The sequence below is a fragment of the Dermochelys coriacea genome, chromosome 10 (genome assembly GCF_009764565.3).
Source record: "Dermochelys coriacea isolate rDerCor1 chromosome 10, rDerCor1.pri.v4, whole genome shotgun sequence".
NCBI classification, from domain to species: Eukaryota; Metazoa; Chordata; order Testudines; family Dermochelyidae; genus Dermochelys; species Dermochelys coriacea.
In genome coordinates, this window is record NC_050077.1 from 3,024,435 (window position 1) to 3,042,180 (window position 17,746).

The 17,746-nt window shown below is 40.4% G+C and overlaps 1 protein-coding gene across 9 annotated transcripts in view; it reads left to right on the top strand.

Annotated features, from left to right (window-relative positions):
* The window catches only part of ARHGAP17 (Rho GTPase activating protein 17), a 71,789-nt gene that overhangs the window by 37,777 nt on the left and 16,266 nt on the right, over positions 1-17,746 (top strand). For all 9 annotated transcript variants that reach the window (XM_038420416.2, XM_038420427.2, XM_043493908.1 and 6 more), the window contains exons 3-13: positions 6,153-6,257; positions 6,721-6,797; positions 8,085-8,196; positions 8,416-8,492; positions 9,551-9,662; positions 11,271-11,339; positions 11,502-11,583; positions 14,627-14,754; positions 16,126-16,237; positions 16,851-16,932; positions 17,390-17,470. In XM_038420416.2, coding sequence (XP_038276344.1) covers positions 6,153-6,257; positions 6,721-6,797; positions 8,085-8,196; positions 8,416-8,492; positions 9,551-9,662; positions 11,271-11,339; positions 11,502-11,583; positions 14,627-14,754; positions 16,126-16,237; positions 16,851-16,932; positions 17,390-17,470 — 1,037 coding nt within the window. The remainder of the gene's footprint in view (positions 1-6,152; positions 6,258-6,720; positions 6,798-8,084; positions 8,197-8,415; positions 8,493-9,550; positions 9,663-11,270; positions 11,340-11,501; positions 11,584-14,626; positions 14,755-16,125; positions 16,238-16,850; positions 16,933-17,389; positions 17,471-17,746) is intronic.

Consider the following 17,746-nt stretch of genomic DNA (forward strand, 5'->3'; position numbering starts at 1 on the left):
AAAAATGGGTGTTGCTGTACCAGCTCTAACCAGACTCATCAGTTAAGGTGGGCTGCTATCAGCAGGAGAAAAAAAAAACTTTTGTAATACAATTGCTTTTCTTGTTGACTCTCTCATGCTGTTTCTAGCTGGGAGAACATTACTGTTTGGCAAGGCCTCTTCCTGTCCCCTTGTTCATCTATATTTCTTCCTGAAAGAGTTAATTTATATGGGTTTCAGAGAAGCTGCAATAAATGCCCACTCTGCTTGCAGAGATCCAAGGATTATTCCAAGTAAGCCCATGTTCTATTTATTTCTTGCAGTTCACACAGTAAGTGCTGTCCTAGCTGTCATGCTGATAGCAATTGCGATACTTGAGTTGTAATGGAAACTTTTTTCAAGTTTCTAATCTTTTTTTAAAGTTGTACCATCTATTTAAACGTAGCATTTGTGCCTGAATTTTTAGATACTATTTTTACAGAGACTACCAATGACTGGTATAATCGACAGATTAATGGAAGTTTTCTTTTCACTTTTATTCATTCATTTGCTAGCTCTTAATCAGTTTCTCCTGTATGTGTAGGTCTTTCGCACAGCAACTAGGGGAAGAAACCATTTTTTATGAACAGTGTGATTGCCAAACCACACAGGTTGGCTGGGGAACTCGGCTACAGTAATAGCCCAAACCAATTCAAACATATTTACATAACTAGGTTTCAGGTTGACAGTATCTTTCTAATATGATTAAATTTCCAAAAGACTGCATTTGAGGCTGAAATTTTCCATGCTTGGTCCCTACAAAGAAGCTCCTTTTCTAAAATTTGAGAATCTCTTCAGCTGTTGAAGTTACAAGAGTGGGAAAATTAATTTCAATTTAAAAAAATTTAAATGTTGATGATGATAGAGGTGTATGTATAACTACCTCAGGTAATCTTGAAACAAGCTAAATTGACATAGTCCAGCTTTCTCCTGGACTAGAGGGTTTACTTTATCTTTGGATCAGAAATATCCAACAGTTTTTGGCAACATTAATGAGAAAATATCTGAAGTAAAGCTTTAAAAAAAAATCTAGCTATATTAAGGACTTTAAAATATGCCATGAGACAGCTTGCAGGGATCATCTGTTGTCTTAGTTAGAAGGCAAAATATGAATGTGAAATAAAGACAAACTCTGTCACTTGTTGCCAACAATTTTTGTAAGCAGTTTTCCCAGGCTCAGTAACCAGACTGGTTACACCCAGATGGCAGAGTTTGCTCGTTCTTGGGGAAAACTCTTGTCTGACTAAACTGCCTGCGAGTTTGGTAGTGATCATTTTATAAACAGGCTTTCTATTTTTTTTTAATGTTAACTCATAAGTTTTGGCTTTGGTACATTTTGAAATGGTTCTAATTTGCTGAGTGCAATATTCATCTTCAAATATGCCTTGATTAAATTTAGTGCCTTTCCAAATCAGGCAGGGACTACCCTTCAACCGTATTAGAAATGTTAATATGTGTCCGTAGTGCATTCTCCCTACAGTTAGTGCAATGTTGTCCAACCAATTGTATATCTTCTCTCTAGGCAAGGTTGGAAGTATCTGTGTTTGACCCTTGAATGAAAAAATGTTACTTGCTAATCTACACTCTCTAGATATATAAACCAGGTTACAATCAGTGTTACAAGCAAGGATGAGTCTTTTAGTAGGTTCATTGATCTGGAGGAGGAATAGGAAGAACTACCAAATCTGTTTTTCCCTTTATATGTCTAGGACAGTCAGATCCACTTTTGTCAGCAACTGGACAGTAGTTACTGTAACAAGCACTGTGACATAATCTTCAGTTCTGTATTTTTCTGCAGAACAAAATACTGCTTCATGCTTTTGTTTCCTGTTCTTTTCGTTTCTAAGCATGCTGGAATTCTTAAGCAAAGATGTGATTTTTAGGTGGTCAGTTTATATTGAAGATTTAGTGACCATTAATAAAAATGTGGTAATATTCTTCAGTAGGCACCCATGTCTACTTTTAACATTGAGATCTCAGAACCATCTTAGAAGGTCAAGAAAGAAAGCACTGGTATAAAAAGCTTAATCTTAGGAGGCACAGCAAAAATGAAGCACTCAAGCACATAGCATGCAGCAAAAATACGAAAACTAACTATTGAAACATGTTTCAGAGTAGCAGCCATGTTAGTCTGTATCCACAAAAAGAACAGGAGTACTTGTGGCTCCAATGAGAAACTGCTGAGCTTGAATTAATATGCAAACTAGATACCATTAACTTGGGTTTGAAGAGAGACTGGGTGTGGCTGGGTCATTACACATATTGAATCTATTTCCCCATGTTAAGTATTGTCACACCTTCTTGTCAACTGTCTAAATGGGCCATCTTGATTATCACTAAGTTGTTTTTTTTCTCCTGCTGATAATAGCTCATCTTAATTAGCCTCTTACTCCACCTTTTCATGTTCTCTGTATGCATCTATATATCTTCCTACCATATGTTCCATTCTATGCATCCAATGAAGTGGGCTGTAGCCCACGAAAGCTTATGCTCAGATAAATTGGTTAGTTTCTAAGGTGCCACAAGTACTCCTTTCAGAGTAGCAGCTGTGTTAGTCTGTATTCGCAAAAAGAAAAGGAGTACTTGTGGCACCTTAGAGACTAACAAATTTATTAGAGCATAAGCTTTCGTGAGCTACAGCTCACTTCATCGGATGCATAGATGAATGTGAGCTGTAGCTCACGAAAGCTTATGCTCTAATAAATTTGTTAGTCTCTAAGGTGCCACAAGTACTCCTTTTCTTTTTACAAGTACTCCTGTTCTTTTTATTGAAACAGGCCACCCAGTGTCCTTGGTGAGCACGATTCCTCTGTCTAAAACTGGATTCGTTTTTGGGGAGAATCAATTTTAATAGCAATGTTCAGCAAATACAAAGCAATGGTGTACATAATTTCAGTGCAGCATTTTACAATGGCCTTTTACATCTTGGCTTATTTCAGAGTAGCAGCCGTGTTAGTCTGTATTCGCAAAAAGAAAAGGAGTACTTGTGGCACCTTAGAGACTAACAAATTTATTAGAGCATAAGCTTTCGTGAGCTACAGCTCACTTCATCGGATGCATTTCGATGAAGTGAGCTGTAGCTCACGAAAGCTTATGCTCTAATAAATTTGTTAGTCTCTAAGGTGCCACAAGTACTCCTTTTCATCTTGGCTTATGAAAGTAAAAAGCCTCCTTTTATCAAGATTACTACATAGCTAAACGTGAGTCTTTCAGGTCAGCAAGCTGGTTTCATTTTTTGTTTAAATGGCCATAGATGCCAAGCGAACAGTACATGAAAGCTTTCATCTACCTTGAAGGAGGTTATGTGAAAGGAAATTCATTAATTGGAAAAAGCTTCATCAGGGCTTTGGGTGTAGGACAGTTCTCAAAATGGAAAAGAAGAAAAATAGCAAGTTCATTCTGCATTCTTTGTAATTAAGAAAAATTTGAAGCTCAATTTGCCATTTATGGGGAAGCCCACAGTTGATACGCTTTGTAATTTTACAACCAACTGCTGTGTGCTTAAGGGTGTGATACCTGAGCAGAACAAATTTTAATATTTCCTAGACAGAGTTTAAGCTATATTTGTTTAGACACAAAGTCAGAAAATGCATTGTCCTCCTGAAAATGTTAATTTTTCAGCACTAGCAGCCTTATGTGCTTATCTGAAAGCATGAATCTGTTCAAATTACTTCTGCAGATGAAACTGGTTATGCTTTTTTGATCTTTAAATAGAAACCATTGTGAAGAGCCTCCTTTTAATGTTGGTGAGTCATCAAAATGCAGAAAAACTGCATTCCTTTGACACTGTACATAGTTTTTATAGTGCCATAAGCAATCCTTCCCCAACACACTCACATTTTGGGGACTATTCTTGATAAGGTCCTTTACTTAGAAGAATTCTTTAACTATTTCCATTACTGGCTTTCAGTGATTCTTGAAGTAAAATCTTAAAATATATAAAGACATTTTAATATTTCGACTAGTGAGCACAAGGGTTCAAGTGCACTAAACTTAACTTATGGGCATGATCTTGAAAAACATACCAGTATTTTTTCTTCATCACAAAAAACCCTCAGTACTTCTCTCTATCTCATAGAATCATAGACTATCAGGGTTGGAAGGGACCCCAGAAGGTCATCTAGTCCAACCCCCTGCTCAAAGCAGGACCAAGTCCCAGTTAAATCATCCTAGCCAGGGCTTTGTCAAGCCTGACCTTAAAAACCTCTAAGGAAGGAGATTCTACCACCTCCCTAGGTAACGCATTCCAGTGTTTCACCACCCTCTTAGTGAAAAAGTTTTTCCTAATATCCAATCTAAACCTCCCCCATTGCAACTTGAGACCATTACTCCTCGTTCTGTCATCTGCTACCATTGAGAACAGTCTAGAGCCATCCTCTTTGAAACCCCCTTTCAGGTAGTTGAAAGCAGCTATCAAATCCCCCCTCATTCTTCTCTTCTGCAGACTAAACAATCCCAGCTCCCTCAGCCTCTCCTCATAAGTCATGTGCTCTAGACCCCTAATCATTTTTGTTGCCCTTCGCTGTACTCTTTCCAATTTATCCACATCCTTCTTGTAGTGTGGGGCCCAAAACTGGACACAGTACTCCAGATGAGGCCTCACCAGTGTCGAATAGAGGGGAACGATCACGTCCCTCGATCTGCTCGCTATGCCCCTACTTATACATCCCAAAATGCCATTGGCCTTCTTGGCAACAAGGGCACACTGCTGACTCATATCCAGCTTCTCGTCCACTGTCACCCCTAGGTCCTTTTCCGCAGAACTGCTGCCGAGCCATTCGGTCCCTAGTCTGTAGCGGTGCATTGGATTCTTCCATCCTAAGTGCAGGACCCTGCACTTATCCTTATTGAACCTCATTAGATTTCTTTTGGCCCAATCCTCCAATTTGTCTAGGTCCTTCTGTATCCTATCCCTCCCCTCCAGCGTATCTACCACTCCTCCCAGTTTAGTATCATCCGCAAATTTGCTGAGAGTGCAATCCACACCATCCTCCAGATCATTTATGAAGATATTGAACAAAACGGGCCCCAGGACCGACCCCTGGGGCACTCCACTTGACACCGGCTGCCAACTAGACATGGAGCCATTGATCACTACCCGTTGAGCCCGACAATCTAGCCAGCTTTCTACCCACCTTATAGTGCATTCATCCGGCCCATACTTCCTTAACTTGCTGACAAGAATGCTGTGGGAGACCGTGTCAAAAGCTTTGCTAAAGTCAAGAAACAATACATCCACTGCTTTCCCTTCATCCACAGAACCAGTAATCTCATCATAAAAGGCGATTAGATTAGTCAGGCATGACCTTCCCTTGGTGAATCCATGCTGACTGTTCCTGATCACTTTCCTCTCCTCTAAGTGCTTCAGGATTGATTCTTTGAGGACCTGCTCCATGATTTTTTCCAGGGACTGAGGTGAGGCTGACCGGCCTGTAGTTCCCAGGATCCTCCTTCTTCCCTTTTTTAAAGATGGGCACTACATTAGCCTTTTTCCAGTCATCCAGGACTTCCGGATGTCATCATCTTTTCCATCCATCCATGCCTACATCACCTTGTCCTCCATCTACTATTGCATGGAGCTTAGAATTTTCCTTCATACTTGATTGGCAAGCAGGTTTGCTCTCTGGTTAAGACAAATGATGAGGATTGGGGGACACTGGTCAAAACCACACTTAAATGGCAACCATGTGGTTATCTTCCATCCCACCCAACACAGCTGTAGGGAAGGGAAAGGACTATTGAATTCTTACCAGGATATTATCCCTAAGTAACGCTTGTGTACGTGCCTTTCATATCAAACTCCAAATAATAGGTGTCAAAGTGGGAACCCCTTCTGGCTGCTATATGGGGAAACAGAATATTGTCTCCTCTTTCCCTTCCATTCCCAAGTCTCTTGGATTCTGCAAGTCACAGCAAAATCAGGGAAAGTTTATGCCACCATTCATGGAAATCATTTAAGTCCCTTTCAAAATAAATTTGCTGTCAGGCTCTTGCTGTTAAACTGAATTTTTTGTAAGGTGCAGAACTTGAGAAACATGCAAACATGAACTAAATGTGGCATAGGAGGAAGATGATGTGTGAGGCCAAGAAAATAACTTCTGTGTTTTGTTTTTTTTTTTCTTTTCCACGGCTAGATTGAGAGGCGTCTGGACACAGTGAGATCTGTTTGCCATATTTCACAGAAGCGGCTAATAGCATGTTTTCAGGGCCAGTATGGCACAGATGCTGATAAAAGACATGTAAGTACTGAGCACTTCAGATTGTGCTCCGAGTCTGGTTTGTAAAGGCCTTCTATGTACGGATCAGCTGTCATGTCCTAAGTCAGCTACCGAAACAAAACGCTCCAGAATATCCCACATGTTGACATTTCCTACTGATTGGAATGCTTTGGTATAGTTCACAGTCCAACTTCAGAAGTCCCACTGCATGCAGGGTGCTCTAATCCTCTCAGAACGCTTGTTCTGTCCCCTGGTTCTGGGAATGTATTTGACTTAAGATATGTTATTTGTATCCTCCTACCAGATTTTCAAACCTCTGTATAGACCTCAGGCAAAAGTTGTGATCTGGATACAGTAGGGTTGTCAATTAATCTCAGTTAACTCACGCGATTAACTAAAAGAAATTAATCATGTGGTCCCTGTTCGCCTGCAAAGAGTATCTTAAGGGAGAGAAAATAAATATGAAGTCTCGTCTCTTCTACAGAAAAAGCTTCCTCTAACAGCTTTTGCTCAAAATATGCAAGAAGGATCTGTCCAGCTAAGCGATGACACTCTGTTGGGGTAAGTGTCTGGGTTTTTGTGGAGCTATGGTTCCTCATTGTTTAGTTCTGCATGCAATAATTTCTGTAAAATGAGTGTTAAAATAGTTGTACCTTTAGTTAATTTAAAGTAACAGCAGCTAATCCAGTTTATAAGTGCTGCATCAATTTAGGCAATCTGCAGGACAGTGCTGATAGTATTTAGCCCTAAAGTTGACATTTTATTATTCTAGACAAATGCACATTTACAGTTTTTTTCTATAGGGTCATAGAAATGTACGGCTAGAAGGGACCTCAGGAGGTCATCTAGCCCAGCCCCCTGCACTGTGGCAGGACCAAATAAACCTAGACCATCCCCAAGTTATTAAACTTGTTTTTAAAAACCTCCAATGGAGGTTCCTCATGCTTCTTTGAAGCCTGTTCAAGAGCTTAACCGCCTTTCCGGTTTAGAAAGGTTTTTCCTAATATCTAACCTAAGTCTCCATTGCTGCAGATTAAGCCCATTACTACCTGTCCTACCTTCAGCGGACATGGAGAACAATTGATCACCCTCCTCTTCATAACAGCCCTTAATATATTTGAAGTCTATTATCCCAGTTTTCTCTGGACTTAAGAGTGCCCAATTTTTACCCTTTCCTCAGAGGTCAGGTGTTATAAACCTTTTAACATTTTTGTTGCTCTACTCTGAACTCTCTCCAATTTGTCCACATATTTCCTAAAGTGTGGTGCCCAGAAGTGGATACAGTATTCCAGCTGAGGCCTCACCAGTGCAGAGTAGAGTGAGACATTTACCTCCCATGTCTTAGAACACTCCTGTTAATATACCCCAAAATAATAGCCGTTTTTGCAAGTGCCCTCACATGATTCATATTAAATTTGTGATCCTCTATAACCCCCAGATCCTTTTCAGCTCTGACCATCTAGCCAATTATTCCCCATTTTGTAGTTGTGCATTTAATTATTTTCTTGTTCTTACCGTGTTTCATCTTGTTGGATTCAGACCCATTCTCCAATTTGTCAAGGTCATTTTGAATTCTAATCCTGTCCTCTAAAGTGCTTGCAACCCCTTCCAGCTTGGTGTCATCTGCAGATTTTATAAGCTTATTCTCCACTTTGTTATCCAAGTCATTAAGGAAAATATTGGGTCCGGTGCTATTCAAGACTGACCCCTGTGGGGTCATTAGATATGCTCTCCCAGTTTGCCAGCAAATCATTGATTCTGCATCTTTAATTTTTTTTTTTAGCTGTTGGTATGTAATAACTTGAGTAAACGACACAATGCTGCTTTCCTGTCCTTTCCTTTTAACAGGAAGTTGCTTGACACTTGTGGTGATGCAGAGAATAAACTGGCAGCAGAGCTCTCTCACCATGAGGTACAGATTGAAAAAGAAATTTTAGACCCACTAAGCCAACTAACAGAGGTAAGTCACTTCACGCTCCAGGAAAGACTTGCGGCTTTATATTTTCTGAGCGAAATCATAACTGTGCGTGCTGCAAACTTTACTTCAATTCAAAAAGCAAGTGAATATTTTATTTGTATTTTAATGCAGGATTGTGTTTTAAGTTTTACAGATTTCAGTTACCCTTAGCTACATGACACAATTCTAAAGTAAATGTAAACATTAGATGTCTGGTTTCAGGCTGAAATCCCCAATATTCAGAAGCAGAGGAAGCAGCTTGCAAAGTTGGTTTTGGACTGGGATTCTGCAAGAGCTAGGTGAGAAGTGATTTCAAATACCATACAGTTTGCATAGTACAAGCTGATTTCTTAGTAATATCTCCTCCGTGCCTAACCTTGCTTTGGTATTTGCTTCTGCCTTGCTGAAATGTGCATGTTAACATTTACAGGGGGGAAAAACATCAATTAAGCTTAAGACCTTAAATGGTGCAAAAAAGAACACATGGCTTTCTGATCCGAAAATGGATCAAATTTAGATTTCTCATATTGTCAGCCACCAATTTAGGTAGGAAAACTGTTCACGTTGAAGTGAATACAAGAGTACATCTTTAGTCTATTCCACTTACCTCAATAATTTAAACAGACAGAGTTCAGCATCTGTCAAAACCTTATGCTCCACAGTGTTGGGAAGGGTTCCTTTGCGCAGTGGGGATTATATTGTTTTAGATTTATTTAATCAGGGTGCTACTAGAACTTCTTAAAAATCCTTTCAATGTTGTGTACTTCCCATCATCTGCTTGTGAGCACCAGGCTGAGGGCGAGGCATTGTCATTGTGTTGGCCATAGGATTTTAATTGTCACCATATTGGAGTGCTTTTATACCATTGTCAATTGAACCCTCTCATGGGACACTGCCCAAACTTACATTTCCGACCTCTCTACATCCTGGCTTACTGAACTTGTCGTCATGGATAAATGCCCTCTTTATTAAGGCAACGTGGCCTGCTAATATTAAGTCATGCTCATTTTTGAGCTGCCTGGGGTGTTTGCTAGGGCTGGTAGTCTCTGCAGACTCCACATCCATGTTGGAGATGAGTGCCTGCAGGATCCCTGCTAGGATATAGTGGCACATTAGATTTGCTTGGCCACCCTGTGTCTTGTAGAGACAGTAGGCATGTTTCACACTAATGGCCCAGAAGGAGGGGTTAAATTGTACTGGGACCTGGTTTTGAAACTACCTTCTGGAGTAGTGAATAGTTGTCCGCTCACCAGAAGCAAGCAGTTAAGAAGAGGGGACCTTAAAGACATTCACTTTGTAAGTGGTATATTAAACGCTAACTGTAATCTCCACTGAATAACTAGTTTCTCTTACACAGATATAGCCAAGCCTGCAAGACTTCAGGAACTAATTTTCAAATGCATCCATCAAAAATAGATTCTCTTAAGGAAGAGATGGATGAGGCTGGAAATAAAGTAGAACAATGCAAGGTAAGGCTAGCTCTATGAATTCTCTCCTAGGATATATGTGCCACTAAGGAATGACTTTCTACACCTCATTGTGGCACCAGTTGTAATTGCTGCCATCTTCACAAACTTTAATGGATTGTTAAGTGTTATAAAACAATATGCAATTAATAAGAGTGGTTGGGGCTAATAAGCAATGCAGAGATGGATTGACATTTCTCATTTAGCTGTTTATTTCGGATTCCTGGGATATCTTGCTGCTCTCCAGAAGGTCAAACACTGTGTTGTCCATCCCACAAGTAAAAATGTTGTGCCAAACCTTGCACTGTTTTCTCCATGAAGTGAATTTGGTCTCTCTGGTTCAGTCGTTTCTTGGTCTCTGATGCTACAAACAAGGGAGACAATTGTGAACATCTGTCTATTAGGCCTGGACTGAGATGTTTGGATACTCTAAACCAACAAAGAGCCATTAGGTGCTAACTAGAAGGATGGATTTCAAGACAATGACCTGGAGATTATGTTCCCAGTTTCCTCATACACAATCCCTCAGCTGTCCAAACTCCATGCTGGAGATTCTTCATTGGGCTTTATTACTCCCATCTTTGCCTGTCTTTGGTTTGATTACTCAGTTAAAAAGTAATCAAGAAATTTGCATCTCACTACTGTGGAATTTGGGCAGGAAAGTCTTTGGGAAGTAATGAGTTTATAATGAAATTTGTAGATATTTCTGCCATGTACTACTATAATATCCAAGCACAAATCATTGTTATATTTAGTGGGCAACTTGACTTGCTGTAGTAAATAAAAACAGAAAGTTAAGTTAAAATCCAAAAATGCTTGGAAGAAAAAAAACAAGGTACTATATGAACAGCTATATTTACTTGCTTCAAGGGATGATGCTGTCAGTACTGTTGTTGTTACCTAAATGATATACCTTGATAGTAATCCAGTTTAATAGTTCAGACCTTTGTTTTGCCCTGAGTAGCTAGGCGGAAGTGTGGATTTTTGGAAGGGCAGTTCCTAAAACAGCCTTTTCTCTGTTGGCCCTCCCACACACAGATAAAGCACATCACTGGTGATGCTGAACCACTGGGCTGCAACTGCCAGTACTGTTTATCCCATTAGTCCATTTGATAGCCTGCCACCTGATCAGTGTGCCATGGGCAGGTGGCTTTCTAAATTTCAGATCTTCTTGAGATTCAGCATTTTGGGCTTAGTGGGGGAAAATTATGTAATATAAATCAGACATGTAGAACTGGAAGGGATCTTGATAGGTCATCTAATGTAAACCTCTACACTGAGGCAGGATTAAGTCTTATCTAGACCATCCCTGGCAAGTATTTGTGTAACCTGTTCTTAAAGACATCCAATGACAGAGATTCCACAACTTCCTTAGGTAATTTGTTCCAGTGCTTAACTACCCTTAGAGTTAGGAGGTTTTTCCTAATGACTAACCTAAATCTCCCTTGCTGCAATTTAAGCCCTTAACTTCTTGTCCTGTCCTCAATGGTTAAAGAGAACAATTTATCACAATCCTTTTTATAACAGCCTTTTTCTACTTGAAGATTTGTCTCTTCTCTCTCCTCTCCCCCCCTTAAAAAAATTACAAGGTATGCTTTTCTTTTCTCAAAGGATCAACTTGCTGCAGATATGTATAACTTTGTGTCCAAAGAAGGGGAATATGCCAGATACTTTGTCACGGTGCGTGTCCTCTTGTTTGTTTATATTCAGTTATGGTGTTTGTTATATGCAAAAAAAACCTTCACATTTCATTTCATGTGTTAAACCTTCTAGTGTTTGTATGTGTTCATCATAAGCTAACAAATGTTTTTTGTTTTTTTTAAATATGGGTTCTGTTCTCAGTTATTAGAAGCACAAGCAGATTACCATAGAAAAGCATTAGCAGTCTTAGAAAAGGCCCTCCCTGAAATTCAAGCCCATCAAGGTAAAGTAACTTGTGCTCTGGTTGACGCTTCTCCTCGCCTGTGCCACCTCTGCACTATATTCTCCTTCTTTATCTTGATTCTTTTGCATGCAGACCCTTTTTAATAAGGACATAATCTTTTTTAACAACGTTGCGTTCCCCAACATACTTCCATCTTTTGCTGCTGTGCTCTCTGGAGCTTCTCCAGTCCTATATTAACACACTAACGTAACATTAAGGGTCTGTCTGAAACGTGAGAGAGAAAGGGAAGACTTATGTTTTTAGGTTGCACTGGTGTGTTCCCTCTCTTACCTGGACATAGTGTGACTTTTCATTAACCCCTTCCTGGCACCTGTGCGCCAAAGAGAACTCTCCAAGAGAGAGAAGCTAGGATCCTAATTTCTCTACTAGTATTGTTGGATTCAGACCCCTCCCTAAATGTTTTTCCCTGCCCTTTCAGCATGGGACAGGGGCACTTGCTGGTTTGAACTAAAGTAAATGGAGAATTCTCTGTAACTGTGTCTTTAAATCAAGTTTTGAGGACTTCAGTAACTCATCCAGAAGTTGCAGCCCTGCTACAGGAAGGGGTGGATAAGGTTTTCTGGCCTGCAATGTGCGAGAGGCTAGACTAGATGATCATGATGGTCCCTTCTGGCCTCAAGTCTGAGTCTAAACTTTGGGGGGGATGGTTTTTTTTCCTGAAGCGCCCCCACTCCCTTCTCTGTGCATATTATATTGCAACTACATCCTGGCCTCTGAACCCTGTGGTTAATTCTAAATGTCTGAGACTGCAGAGCTAGCCAACATCAAAATGAGGCAGCTACATCTGTTCTATCAGGCTATGCATTAGTCAACACGAGTTTAGGATTACTCTAACATTGTCCTAAATATCACCCTTACCAGCCTGGTGCCCACTATTGTCATTGAAGTCACTAGTGCCAAAGGGTTTTGAGCAAAGTCTGAGACACCGCTATATCATGATCGGTATAGAATGTGCTGAGACTTAGGCAGAGCATACCAAGCTATGGAACAAATGGAAATTCTTAAATTTTCTAAAGCAAGGAAACTTTGATATATGATCTTGCTGGAAGTAAAGAGACACAATATCTGCATTTAATAGACCTAATGGAAGACACTGTTTAACAGGCTAGTGCAAACTAATAAGTATCTTTATGTGGTGCCATGATGGAACGCTGTAGACAATTGAGGTCTGTTCTGTATTTAAGGGAACTAGATCTGACTGCACTGGCTTGCTTCCTTGCATATTCATTAACCAATTTGTTCAACACTTGAAAGACTAAGTCCTGCATAAGTGCTAAGTATTTTATGGCCTGCTAAACCCAGGGTTGTGAGTTCAATCCTTGAGGGGGCCATTTAGGGATCTGGTGCAAAAATAGAAATTTAGGAGTGTTGTTTCAGAGTAGCAGCCGTGTTAGTCTGTATTCGCAAAAAGAAAAGGAGTACCCGTGGCACCTTAGAGACTAACAAATTTATTAGAGCATAAGCTTTTGTGAGCTACAGCTCACTTCATCGGAATGCATCCGATGAAGTGAGCTGTAGCTCACGAAAGCTTATGCTCTAATAAATTTGTTAGTCTCTAAGGTGCCACGGGTACTCCTTTTCTTTTTAGGAGTGTTGTTGAAGCACTGGAATGTGTTACCTAGGGAGGTTGTGAAATCTCCTCCCTTTTTAGGGGGGAGGGATAGCTCAGTGGTTTGAGCATTGGCCTGCTAAACCCAGGGTTGTGACTTCAGTCCTTGAGGGGGGCCATTTAGGGATCTGGGGCAAAAATAAGGGATGGTACTTGGTCCTGCTGTGAAGTCAGGGGACTGGACTCGATGACCTTTCAAGGTCCCTTCCAGTTCTATGAGATAGGTATATCTCCATATTATATAGCAGTCTGTATCGCTTCAAAAGAATGGTCCAGTGGATGCCTGGAGCAGACGGGTTTTTTTCCCCCCTCTGCTCTAAGTTATTGTGACTTTGAGTGACACACAAGCTCTCTGCACCTCAGTCTTGCCACTGTTTGTAAAAATTGGGATAGTGGTGGCTTGATTGCCTTTTGTAAAGCCTTTTGCAATCGGTGGATGAAAAGGGCTAAATAAAATGCCAGGTAGTGGTGGTACAGCTTTTTGTATTGCATATATGTGTTATGGAAATTAAATTCTTTGAAGAGGCCACAGTGCATCTGCACTAGAATCTTTCAAACCTGGTATACTCAGCTCTTTCATTTTTTCTTTCTGAAAGAAATAATGCATGATAGAGACTGACAGCCTGTCAATGCTTTATATGCATTTTTTCAATGACAACAGCAGAGAAGTGTGGCTAAAAAGATAAATAATTTGTTATAGGGTGCAAGGCAAGTTGGTCTTTTATGGGGAAAACATTTTGTGTCAAAATTTAAAAAAACACCAAGGCTTGCAGCCGTGAGGAAAATTTTAAAGTGAGCTTGAATGCTTTTTTTGGAAAAGGTAGGATTGATATTAGAACAATGACAGATCCTTTAATATGGTGGTTCTAATGGAGACATGGGGCTACTAATTATACGTGTCTAAATAACTGCCTTTTTACCACAGTAGTAGGCTTTGTGTTTGACTTAGCTGTTAACACACAATGTCAGCTGCAGGTAAAACCATACTACAAACAGCTCAGACCAACCAATTCGAACTTATTCTGAGCAAAATTCTTTATGTACAAGAGGATTGGAAATCTACACTTTGGGGTCTCCAAGAATCAGAATGAACTTCTTAATCTAAAACCACATCGGTGTTCCCACTAAAGCGTGGTAGGGACATAATGTCTTCCACTTATACAAAGGAGTAATTATTTGATACACTATCCAAGAGAGATGGATCATTACTTTTTACAGTCTTGGTAACACCTGCAGGCTCATCATTTTTCTTTTCACTTGTAAATTTAAGGGGCTTTACAAATCAAGGCTCAAACTTGCAGTATTTTTTTTAAAATTCCTATTACCGAACTGGAGACTCTTCTCTAAACTGCTCTGGGGCATAATTCAATTTTATTGGATATCTTGCTCAGTGTTTTTCTGCTCTTTAACTAGACAAATGGACAGAAAAGCCAGCCTTTGGAACGCCATTGGAAGAGCATCTCAAACGCAGTGGTCGTGAAATTGCACTCCCAATTGAAGCCTGTGTAATGATGCTCTTGGAAACAGGAATGAAAGAGGAGGTAGGAACTTCTACTTTAGTGCGCAGTGGCCTTTTACGCATGTAAAAGGCTCAACTCAAAAGAAAAAAATGGACACAGTAGAGCCCAGTAAAACTATTAGGTGGGGGAATAGCAGCTATACCTATCAGTGTGCGCGCTAAGGTGTATAATTGCATATGGCATTTTGTCCACTGGTATGATATAGGCTTTCCAAGATTACGTTTTTCAATTACATCCAAGAATCGGATGCAACTTAACCTAAATGTAGAACAGCAGAGAAACAAAGAGAAGAAATTAAAGCACGGTTATCCCTTAGTTTTTCTTAGAGTGATGGTCCCTGTTTGTATTTCTGTCGGTGCGCATGCACTGGAGCCGGAAGGTTTCATAGCCTTGTCCGTTGACCTGCACATGTACCATGCATCTCCTTGTGCTCCCAGTCAAGTTTATGATAGGCCATGTATGCCTCCAAGGCAGACAAACCCTGCACTCCCTTGTTTGTCCACAGTGCCTTAGCCACCTATCTCCAGAGGGACCAGTCTCTTTCGGGCATCACCAAAGCTAGTTTTCGCAATTGCAGATCAATCCAAAGGCCAAGCACTTTTGCCAGCGGATCTCAAAATGGATCTCTGGGTGCATCTGGATGTGTTATGTGCTTTGACGTACAACCACCAGATACAATTATAGCACGTTCTATGCGAGCACAACCTACCACGTTGGCATACCTAGCAGATGTTCCTGGCAGGACATCAGTCAAGCAGCAACATGGCAATCCGTTCACACCTTCACCTCCTACTGTGCTATCCCCCAAGCAGTGGCTGTGGGCCACGCTGTATTAGATTGCATTTTCTTCTGCATCCTTGCACCCACCTCCACACTGATTACTGCTCACTACTCACCATGATTGGAATACATATAGGGACCACCACTTGAAGACGAGGTTACTTATCTATAATTGGAGGATCTTCAAGATGTGAGATCCCTATTGGTATTCCAGTACTTGCCCTCCATCCCATCTGCTGCAGACTGGCATACTTAGTGGTAAGGGAGTCACTGGAGAGCTGTCGACCCGCTCGGCTGGGAGAATGAGGAGATGCACATGTGTATCAACAGACACTGCTACGAAAATCTCCCAGCTTCAGCACCTGGCACGCAGGTGCACGTATGATTGGAATACCAATAGGGACCCCACAGCTCGAAGAGCCTTCAGTTACAGGTAAATCTCTTTTTAGTGCAACAAGAGCTGATTCAGTCGTGACACAGTGGTTTGTTTTTTTTAACTATCAAACTTGTCACTGCTGTGAAAATGGAGTCTGGGTCATAGTATTATAAGTGTGAAGGATGGAGACCAGTTATTGTTCAAGTGAATTTGACACTTCAATTCTCATAATGTAGGGCTTATTCCGAATTGCTGCTGGAGCCTCCAAATTAAAGAAGCTGAAAGCTGCATTGGACTGTTCTACTTCCCAGCTAGATGAATTTTATTCAGACCCCCATGCTGTTGCAGGTATTTTGAGTGTTCTGAATCAGACCCTTTATAAATTACTTAATGCAGTGAAGGTTTAACTTTTTCATGTTTAACCTGGCAGACACATTCAGTATTTTAAGATATTAGATATGATCTGTAAATGAAAATAAAATGAACCTTCCACCCTAACTGCATAGCCTTAGAGATCAAGCGATGGGTGCGCGTGCCTTGAAAGTTTTGCATGTTTATTTTTGTAAGGCCAGAGCAGTATTCAAAATTTAGGTGGTGGTGATCATACAAGTGTCATATTTCTCATGACAGGACTATTAAAATGATCAAGAGATACTAAGGCATGTGCAGTTGTAACTGTAACTCTTACCTGGTAGCATCATCTTGAGGCTTTATAGTGTGTACTCTTGTCAGCTAGATTAGTAAATGATCTCTGTAGTGTCCAGTGGCAGGCCCCATTCCGTTAAGTGCTGTACAAATCTATTGAGGGAAAAGTCTGAAGTGTGTTCAGTCTGAGGCCTGATCCTGCACTGACTTCAGTGGGGCTTCACTGAGGTGCAAGGATTGAAGCCAAGATTGTTTCAAACAAAATCTGAAACGAGTCTGTATGATCTACTGGCTAAGAATGTCTCCCTACTTGCAGGTGCCCTGAAGTCTTATTTACGAGAGTTGCCTGAACCTTTAATGACCTACAGTCTGTATGAAGAATGGACACAAGCTGCAAAGTAAGAGCGCTTAAAATCTAGATATGCAAAGAAATGTGTGTGCTGACGTATGCTACTAAATGAGGAAAAATGAATTTATGGAAAAGTTCATAAGTTTACACAATTCCAATTGTCTTTCAACTCCAGCTAGTGTGCTGAATTAATCTTCAAACTTTTGTGCATTAGTGTCCTGAGTTTGTTTTTTTTTAAAGCATTAAAATATACTTCAATAAAACAGCTTACGTTACATTTGAGTATTAAACTACTTCAGGCTCTCAGTTGCACACCGCGAGATAAGCAATGCCCTTTGCACATATTACAAGCAGAGTTAATGAAGGGATTCAGAGCAGTTATTAAATGAGTGAATGCAGAGGCAAGAGGATAATAATACATAGGTGGAAGCCTATAGACTCTGGTTTTCAATTGCTGGTAGCCGAAGGAATTCTGTTTGCTGATCTAAAAGTTCTCTTCCCCACAGCATACAGGACCAGGACAAGAAACTGCAAGAATTATGGAAAATTTGTAAAAGATTGCCAAAGCCTAACCTGGCTAATTTCAGGTACATTAAGAACAATTGCTACAGTTTTTAGCACTGCAGGTTCAGTGCTAAAAAGTCTAACCTGTTTCAAGGCTAGGATTGATAATATGTGTTTTGATCTGGTTTGTATTTATCTGTTTAAGTTCTGTTAGGATTGTAAAGAGACATTTGTTTTATCGAGGCACAAAGTCCTTTAGTGTCACTGTTGATGGTTCCATTCACTTTCATTAATTCCTTGAAGTGGGGTCACGTAGAATTGTTCCCTACTCTCTCACGCCCTGGACTGATCATAGAACA